A 9,928-nucleotide genomic window follows, 5' to 3' on the forward strand; every position below is an offset into this window, starting at 1 on the left:
GACCGAGGAGAAAGTGCACATTTGCTGCATTCCTCTCTGGCTGGGCAGTGCAGAGGACCGATGACCCTGGCCCTGCCCCAGGCGGGGGACATACAACGCTCCCCTGGGTGCACCTGCTGGAGCTGCAGCAGCCAAGTAGAGGTGCTTCTCACCTGGGCCCAAAGCTGCTGCGGTGACAGTGGGCTAGGACAGTGGTCTCTCCCCAGAGTCCCCATGCACTGACCCCCTCCTCTCCAGACACACCTGAGAGCAACAACTCAAGTGAAGCATTTTCAGTTTGTTTAATTAAAAAAGACACCAAAAATTAATCAAGTTCAGGTCCTGAACAAACTCTAGTGTCTCTAGTTCTTTTATAAAGGAGCATGGGTTAATTTAAGGAACAAACAGACTCTATTTTAGTTACTTGAATGGCTCCATAACACCACACCCTTGAGGAATGAGAAGCAATGTGTTAGTTAATGGGGTTCTCACTGACTTTTTTTCCCAGTGGCCCAGCTTCAAAAATAGCGACAAAGAGAGAGTTACTGGATTTCTCTTCTGTGTGAATTCTCTGATGATCAATAATGTCCAAGAAGCCACTGAAGGTTACCCACGTCAGTGCAATAATTGGGGTTCTCTCTGTGAGCTCTCTGATGATAGACAAGGTGCGAGTGTTCCCGAAACTTGTCCAACAGACCGAACAGCTGAAAGGTTTCTCTCTGGTGTGGGTTCTCTGATCTGTAAGATTTTAATGCTGACAAAAGCTATTCCCACAGTCAGAACAGCTGAAAGGTCTCTCTCCAGTGTGGGTTCTCTGATGACAAACAAGACTTGAGCGCTGACAAAAGCTCTTCCCACAGTCAGAGCAGGTGAAGGGTTTCTCTCCTGTGTGAGTTCTCTGATGTACAACAAGGTGAGAACTCCGACTGAAGCTTTTCTGGCAGTAAGAGCAGCTGAAGGGTTTCTCTCCTGTGTGGCTTCTCCTATGTGTAACAACATTTGACCTCCGTCTGAACCTTTTCCCGCAGTCAGGGCAGCTATAAGGTGCTTCTCCTGTGTGGATTCTGCAATGACTTTTAAGACTTGAGGAGCATGAGAAGCTTTTCCCACAGTCAGAGCAGTGGAAGGGTTTCTCTCCAGTGTGGGTTCTCTGATGATAAATTAGACTTGAGCGCTGACAAAAGCTTTTCCCACAGTCAGAGCAGTTGAAGGGTGTCTCTCCTGTGTGGATTCTCTGATGTGTAACAAGGCTTGGCCTCCGACTGAAGCTTTTCCCACAGTCAGGGCAGCTGAAGGGCTTCTCCCCTGTGTGGATTCTCTGATGAGTAACAAACTCTGACCTGTGGCTGAACACTTTTCCACAGTCAGAGCAGCTATAAGGTGTCTCTCCTGTGTGGATTCTGCCATGACTTTTAAGACTTGAGGACCATGAGAAGCTTTTCCCACAATCAGAGCAGTGGAAGGGTTTCCCTCCAGTGTGGGTTTTCTGGTGAGTAATAAAGTCTGACCGCTGACTGAACCCTTTTCCACAGTCAGAGCAGCTATAAGGTCTCTCTCCAGTGTGGATTCTGCTATGACTTTTAAGACTTGAGGACCATGAGAAGCTTTTCCCACAGTCAGAGCAGTGGAACGGCTTCTCTCCAGTGTGGATTCTATGATGAGTAACAAGGTTTGACCTCTGCCTGAACACTTTTCCACAGTCAGGGCAGTTATAAGGTGTCTCTCCTGTGTGGGTTCTCTGATGAGTAACAAGGTTTGGCCTCCGAGTGAAGCTTTTCCCACAGTCAGAGCAGCGGAAGGGTTTCTCTCCAATGTGGACTGTCCTATGTTTAACCAAGTCTGACCTCCGACTGAACCTTTTCCCACAGTCAGGACAGTTATAAGGTCTCTCTCCTGTGTGGATTCTGCAATGACTTTTAAGGCTCATGCACCACGAGAAGCTTTTCCCACAGTCAGAGCAGTTGAAGGGTCTCTCTCCAGTGTGGGTTCTCTGGTGATCATTAAGACCTGAGGGCAGCTGGAAGCTTCTCCCGCAGTCAGGGCAGATATAGGGCTTCTCTCCTGTGCGGATGGTACAATGACTGTTAAGAGTGAAGCTTTTCCCACAGGTTTTCTGTTGTTCGCTCTCTTTAGTGTTTTTCACACTTCTGCTTCCATGGCTGGAGTTATCCTGTCCCTCCCCTGCATGGTTTCCCTGCCGTCTTTCTGGGCTATGCTGACTCACACGGGTCTCTCTGTGCTCAGGACTCTGAGAAACACGACTTTCAGAGCTTCCCAGGAACATCCCACAGGAGGCCACTTGCTCTGGTTCTTCCCATTGAAGATTCTCCTCGTTGTTCTTGAGCAGCATCACCTCACCTGCTGGGACACAGAGAGAACCAGACAGTGTCACACTCTGCGCTGAGCTGAAAAAAAACCTCAAAGGCGAACAGAAAACGGGGAACACAGCCAACAACTGATGGAAAGATTGAAATAACGTGAACTGAGTCGTTCCTCCTTCCTCACAACCCTTCCCCAGAGGAGGGACCCCAGCCCTGCCCCCACCCTCTGGCTGGAGCTGATGACAGGCTGAAGGCTCAGTCAGACAGGATGAAAAGGCCCAAGTGACATCTAGAAGGACACAGAAATCTGTTTCTGAGTCACTTAAGCTCACTGCTCACCTGTGTGGGGGTCACTGATGATCTCCCCTTTCTCAGCGCCCTGGAGATCTGCGACCCCCAGCGCCTCCCCTCGCTCCACCCAGGAGATCACATCAGCTTCGGGAACTGGAAATCCTGCTTGGGGAGCAACTAACCAAGTGCTGATTTTGTTCATGAAGGTCCAGGCCATTACTTCTTCCAGCCCCAGGATCTGAGCTGCCCACCCAGAGAGGCTCCTTCCCCACCTGGCACAGGCCGGGCTCTGGATGGTCCAAGATCCCATGTCACACTCACCTGGGGTACAGGTGCCTCACCCCTGCCTCGGGAATGGCCCAGCTCATTCCTGGGGGGGCCGAGTGCTCTGCTGCACTCTCTAGGGTACAACTCAGCCTCCCGCTTGACCTGTTCCACCCCCCCAATCCCAGGGCAGGACAGGACCACTCAGCTCAAACAAGACACTCCATGTGTTGTTTTTGTCGATAAAACTAACACAGCTACGCCCAATGCCTGGCACCAGGCAGGCCCTGAGTTTAGCCACGTGGAGCGGGAATCCATCAAACCCATGAAAAAAACCTGCACAGATACAGACACCGTCTTCCTTGCCAAGTGCAAATGGATGGACGTCCCACCCAACAGACTGGAGGTGAAACACTCACTGCAACCGACACACTGCAGGGACTGTGTCGAGAGATTGGCCACACACTCCCACAGACACTGTGGAACCACCTGTTCAGCATCCTGTGCAGCAAACAGGGAAACATCACAAGGAGCTCTCAAGTCTGGAGCCTCTCCTAAAAACAGCCTCCCACACAAACGCCCACGTGGCTGGACTTTACTGAAAGGAGACAGGAGAGTCACAACACCCACTGCTCTTCTCTACAGGACTGTAAACTCTCTCACCTCCTACTTGCTGCATGGGGCCACAGTAGTGGTACCCGTAACTCACCCAGCAACATTGTCAATCTATCCAACTACACACTCAGCCCGGCAGAGGAGTCTGTCCTATCTCGGGGACTCTTTTTATGCCCCACCACCCCCACAAACATGACAGTTCTGTGGGGATCTGGAACCCCACCCCAATTTTGGCAGGAACACTTTCCAGGAGCACTTTCGACAAGACTCTGAACAGCCCTAGAGGCAGCGTCACACCCACAGTACAAGAAGAAGAATTCTGTGTGGAATCCTTCCTGTCAGTGCAAACAACAGACTGGATCTATACCTAGAGCGCTTCCACTGCTGTGCACAGGCAGAAATTGTGGGAAAATGACATCGCTTGCCCCATGACCTCAGCCGTGTGATATGCAATGTCACCCACAGCCTCAGAAACAGCTCTGGCGTTGTCATGCAAGAGGCTGACAAAGGAGCTGCTGTTGTCATCATGAATAGGTCAGACCATGAAAAGGAGACTCCCAGGCTGCTCTCCAATCTCAGTCGCTCTGATGATGCCACAGCACAAACGGTGGCAGAGCTTTGTGACTTTGTCCTCACCCACAACTATTTCAGGTTTAGGGACAATTTAAACCTTCAAGTCAAGGGCACTGCAATGGGCACCCGCCTGGCCCCAGTGTGCCAACATTTTTATGGCTGACCTGGAACAACACTCCCTCAGCTCTTGACCCCGGCGCCCCTCCTCTACTTGCGCTGCATTGATGACATCATCATCACCTGCATCCATGAGAAAGAGGCTCTTGAAGACTTTCACCATAATTTCAAGTTTCCCCGCCACCATCAACCTCAGCCTGGAATGCCCACACAAGAGATCCGCTTCCTGGACGCTACTGTGCAAATAAGTGACGGTCAGATAAACACAAGCCTACACCAGGAACCCAGCGTCCACTTCACTTACCTCCACGCCTCGAGCTTCTATCCAGGGCGCCCCTCCTCTACTTGAGCTACATTGATGATATCATCATCATCTGCATCCATGAGAAAGAGGCTCTTGAATAGTTCACAGTGATTTCAACAGTTTCCACACCACCATGAACCTCAGCCTGGAAAGGTCCACACAAGAGATCTACTTCCTGGACACTACTGTGCAAATAAGTGATGGTCAGATAAACACAACCCTATAGTGAAAAACCAAGGAGCACTATGCTACCTCCATGCCTCCAGCTTCCATCCAGGGCACACCACACTATCCAATGTATACAGCCAAGCACTAAAAGTACAACCACATTTGCTCCAATCCCTCAGACAAACATCTCCAAGACCTTTACCAAGCTCTCCTGAAACTACAATACCCACCTAAGGAGGTGAAGAAACAGTTTGACAGAGCCAGACGTGTACCCAGAAGCCACCCGCTACAAGACAGACCCAGAAAAGAAAACAACAGAATACCACTGGCCATCAGCTACAGCCCCCAACTAAAACCCTCTCCAATGCACCATCCGTGATCTACAACCCATCCTGGACAACAATCCTTCACTCTCACAAACCTCAGTACCAACTCTACCCATGAGTGACATCACCATACCTGCTAAACCTGCGGTTGTGAGCTCAATCCTTGAGGAGACCATTTAGAGACTGGGGCAAATAGATGTCAGGGATGGTGCTTGCTCCTGCCAAGAGGGCAGGGGACTGGACTAGATGACCTCCCAAGTTCAAGGAAATGTGTGTCTCCAATTATATTTTAATTTTACTTTAACCAGCAGGGCTTATTTGCCTGCACGTCTAAACTGGACAGTCTCTAGGTAAAAGGATAAATGGATGCAAATCAGATATCAGGAACGGTAACATACAAAACCTCCTGGGACGCTCAGGAGCAGATTTAAAAGTAGCCATCCTGCAACACAAAAATGTCAAAAGCAGACCTCAAAGAGCAACTGCAGAGCTGCAAATTCATTTGCAAATGTGACTCCATCCATTTAGGATTGAACAAAGACCAGGAACGGTTGCCCAAGTACAAAAGCAGTCTATTTGCTCTGGCTGTTCACACGACCACATCAGCTGCTGGAAGTGGGCCACATCCTCCATGACTGAACTGCTCTCATTAACTCTGGCCTTCTTCTTGAGTGGGACTCCCTCCTTTTCTTGTGCCTGTATATTTCTACTGGCCTCTGGAATTTCCACTTGGTGCGTCTGGAGAATTGGGCCTTTGCCCACAAAAGCTGATGTTCCAGAAAATCTGTTAGTCTGTAAGGTGCCACAGGACTTCTCTGTGTTTTTGCTAGACTCAAAACTTAAGCTCTGTGAGGGCTGAAGCCGAGGCCCCCAGGCAGGTTCAGACTGCAGCTGCCACATGGCAGGTCACTAGAACTGAGAGAGAAAGGCTCTGGCAGAGCTCTGGCTCCCCAAGGGCTCTGTCCACAAAGCTCCTGGCTGGGGCCTGGTTCCTCCAGCTCTTCGGCTCGGATGCGCTACTTGAATCAGCAGGAGGAAGAGGAATATGTGTGAGCAGCAAGGCAAGTTCTGGGCTGGCTGCTTCAGATTCTGCCCAGGCTCCTGCTCTGCGACCCCTGCCTGCCTGTGGCTGGGTCGGCACTACCAGCAACCCACAACAGCTGCTGCTCCTGCAGCCGGCCATGGCGGTGTCTGGTTGTGCTGCTCTCTGCGGGATGTGGCTGTTGTTGCAGCTGGCCCCCGCCCCCGGCTGCCTCAGTTCTACTCTGCCAGCAGCAGTTTCTCTGCGTGGTTTACCACTTTCCTCCTGCATCACAGGCTTGTTGCTGACTCACTTTCCAGCCGCACTCGGCGCTGTTTCCCTCGGTGCGGGAAGGAGACTGGCAGAAGTGCAGCTGGAGGGTGTGAGTTGCAGCCCCCTTGTCCACCTCCTCCAGAACCTCCTGCTGGGATTCTAGCTGCGCTTTTGCCTTCACAGTTTTACTACTCACTGCCCAGGTTTGGCCCCACTAGGTGTCACATGACCTAGCTGGGCACCTCCCAACCATCTTCAAAACCCCCTCAATATCAATGCAGGCCGAGGACGCTGGATGGGGTGTGTTATGACACCTACGGGAAGCAACATTGCATCCAAACTGGGGCACACATTACTCATAACCGGTTTGTCCTGTGTCTGGCACCCACCAGTGACTCCGGAGAAAGCAATCTACTGTACATGGGAGAGCTCGTGCCTCTGTCTGGGAGTTTAGTAACAGAGTGTAACAGAAGTGGGTCTGTCCCATGAAAGCTCATCACCTAATAAACTATTTTGCTCGTCTTTAAAGTGCTACTTGACTGTTCTTTGTTTTGATAGTGTCTAGGAATCTGTGTTTGATTGCTCAAGAACTCCCCCTAAACGGTAAGAGCCAGCAGGGGTGCAGCACGCTGGCCCCAGGGTACCTTGCAGGGACTAAGAGCAGCCTGATCCACCCCCGCAGCTCTGGTACCCGCCGTTCCTGCCTGGGCCCCTCCACTCACACCTCTAGCCCAGGCAGAGGGTGGGGAAGCACATGGAGACCTGGGCTGTGGGAAGAGCAGCACCACTGCCATGTCCCTGAACCTGCTTCCCCTGGGAGGGGCCAGTCTCTCACACGGGTGCCAGCGATTCCTGGGGCTGACACTCCTGACGCTGGGGACAGGAGCAGGGAGGGACCCTGAACCAAAGCCGACCCAGCTGATTCGGATCCCACACAGCCTCTGACATGCCCAGGGACAGGACTCCTCACCCAGCCAGCGCACGGTTTGGTAATTCTCCTGCATCACCTCCCTGTAGAGGGCTCTCTGCCCCGGGGCCAGCAGTGCCCATTCCTCCTCGGAGAAACACACAGCCACCTCCTCCAAGGTCACTGGCTCCGCCGCCGCCACCATATCCTCGCTGTCTCTCTGCAGGACCGGGGCTGCTCTGGAGCCAGACATGGGTGCTCAGCGCCTGGCAGGGGAGAAGGGCAATGGAGACATTTCAGACGGGGCTGGAATCTGCTCCGCGCCCCCGGACTCCCCACACTCGCTCCCTGGGGCACACGTGCTGCACACGCACATTTGGGGAAACGCTCGAGTTTCACAGAACCACCTCGCACAAGTCAGATCCCAAATCCGTCCTCGTTTCTCTCCGGACACGGCCTGAGCCCCAGCACTGCTGCGCACTGGAGTGTGTCCCACGGACACGTCACGTGGTTAGTGACACCCCACGGGGACAAGCCCGGAGGAAGGGAGCAGCTGAAGGGACAATGAGGGTCACTGAACTGCACCGCGGGGGAGCACAGGCACCGTGCGACGAGCGCCCGGCCCCACTGGGGAACCGGGAGGGGGTGGACACAAACCCACCCAGAGCTCTCGGATCCCCTGCGGGGGGGGGGTGTTCAATGGAGCCAGGACCCCAAATCACTGAGGGGGACAAGGGAGAAGAAAACCAGGGGGGTGCAGAGGCCCTGGGGCGAAAACAAGGGAGCTGGGGGAGAACCGAGCACAGAGCCCCCAGCACCCACTGGTCCCTGCGGGGTGCAGAGCCCGCGGGCGCCGCCCGGAGACTCCGCCTGGAGGTGCGAGTGGAGCCAGGAGCGAAAACCGGCCCCGAGTCACCGCCCCCCCGGCCGCCCCCGCCCCCGCCCCCGCTCCTCCCCTCCCCTCCCCGGGCACCCCGGAGCCGGGCGGGGGCGAGTGCGGGGCGCTGGGGCCCAGCGCCGCGAGCCGCCCGCAGCACGAGGCGAACCAGGCGCCGCTGCCTGGGGGGGCTCTCGGCTCCCCGGGGCGGGGCTGGGGGCGGGGCCGCGCGGTTCGGCAGGACGAGGGGGAGCGGCCAGGGAGAGACAAACGGGGGGGGGGGTCGGAGTCACTTCCCGCCCCGGCCGGCCCCCCCCCCCTCACCTGGCGGCGGCAGCGCGTGACCCGGGGGAGCGGCCGGAGGAAGGAGGAAACTGGCTCCTAGCAACTGATGTCGAGGAAGGAGGAGCCGAAGGGGACAGCGGAAGTGACGACAGCGGGTGGCGGGACCAAGTGCGGGGAATAGAGACAAGTGAGCTCAGCGACAGGCGGTAGTGGGTGGGACAGGAGTAGATGGGTGGGGGAGGGGGAGTGACGATACCGGCACGTGACGAGGGGGAGGAGCAGGAAGTAGGAGGAGACCTGTGAGGCTGTTCGCTCACCCCGCCGCCGGGGGGCGCTGTGCGGATTCCCCCGGTGACGTGCTGGGCTGTGAGTCTCGGTACCGCGTCTGCCCCATGACGCGCATCGCCGTGTGCAAATCACTGTCTGGTCCCCCGAGCGCGAGTGGGCAGAGGGGAAGTGACGCAAGTGGGAGGCGGGTGCTGAGTGGGCAGAGGGGAAGTGACGCAAGGGGGAGGCGGGGGCGGGCTGCAGTGGGGGCACATGTGGGGGGGTTTCTCCCACTCACAGGCTGTGCGGGCAAAACGGTCCGCAGCAGGCGGCTGCCCCCGGCCTGGCTCTGCGCCTGCGCAGCGGGAGATGGATCAGTGGCAGCTCGTAGCTTCAACCACATCCACCCCCCCGCATCGCGGGCTGCGTCGGGGAGGGCCGGCGGGGTCCCTGCATCGAACCTGCCAAGGGCTCGTCCTGTGTGTCCCGCCTCTTCCCGCCCCTCCGCTCCCATTGGCCGAGCTTCCTGTCAGCCCCGCCCCCCCGTTCCCATTGGCTGAGCTGCCCGGCTCTGCACTGGCCTCCCTCCAGGGATCGCTGTTGCTCTGAGTCGTCCCCGCCCTTCAGCCCGCCTCGCCCCAGCGCTGCGCGCAGCCCCCGCTGTGCTCCCCACAGCCCCAGAGGGGAGCGAGTCTGTGCTGGCCCCGCCCCTCGCCCCGGCCCGGCCCGGCCCCCTCGCCCCGTCTGTCCGGCCCCAGCAGCTCGTCCCGGCCCGTGTCTGTGGTTTCCCCGCGGGAGTTTGTTCTGTGCCCCACGTGGTCCCCAGGCGGGCAGATTTCCTGGGCTGGGGTCAGTTCCCCTCCGGGCCCCTCCCTGCCGCCCGCCCCCAGCCTGGATTGCCCGTGTCAGGGGCGGCTCTTCTCTCCGCCCGCCCGCAGCCGGGGGCGCTGTCACCGGGCACCGCTTGGGGGCGTCTTGTGCCCCGACCCTCGCAGCGGCCCCGACTTGTACCTGTCGCAGTGCGGAGACCCCCGTGTGTGAAACCCCCTTTTCAGTTCCCGGCCCCTGTCCGTCCCTGACACACACCCGCGTCCTGCAGCGCTGGGAAGAGTCACAAAAGAACCTGGTCGTGGGGCTGAGCCGCTTCCTCGCACCTGGAGGTAGCGCTGTGCTGGGAAAACCTTTGGCTGACCTGGAACAACGATTCCTCAGCTGTCGTCCCCTATTACCGCTCCTCTGCTTAAGATACATTGATGACATCTTTATGATTTCGACCCGTGGTACAGAGGCTCCAGAATTCCACAGAGACTTTAACAATCTACACCCCACCATCAACTTAT

At 56.2% G+C, this 9,928-nt stretch overlaps 1 protein-coding gene across 1 annotated transcript; it reads right to left on the reverse strand.

Annotated features, from left to right (window-relative positions):
- Nucleotides 1-263: 263 nt before the first annotated feature.
- LOC142024783 (uncharacterized) lies at nt 264-7,712 on the reverse strand. Its single transcript, XM_075017002.1, has 4 exons — nt 7,534-7,712; nt 7,223-7,425; nt 2,640-2,756; nt 264-2,340 (listed from the first exon to the last, which is right to left on the reverse strand). The coding sequence occupies exons 2-4, from the start codon at nt 7,410-7,412 to the stop codon at nt 728-730; spliced, it is 1,920 nt and encodes a 639-aa protein (XP_074873103.1). The 5' UTR covers nt 7,413-7,425; nt 7,534-7,712; the 3' UTR covers nt 264-727.
- Nucleotides 7,713-9,928: the final 2,216 nt, after the last annotated feature.

This window comes from Carettochelys insculpta, chromosome 22 (assembly GCF_033958435.1).
Source record: "Carettochelys insculpta isolate YL-2023 chromosome 22, ASM3395843v1, whole genome shotgun sequence".
NCBI classification, from domain to species: domain Eukaryota; kingdom Metazoa; phylum Chordata; order Testudines; family Carettochelyidae; genus Carettochelys; species Carettochelys insculpta.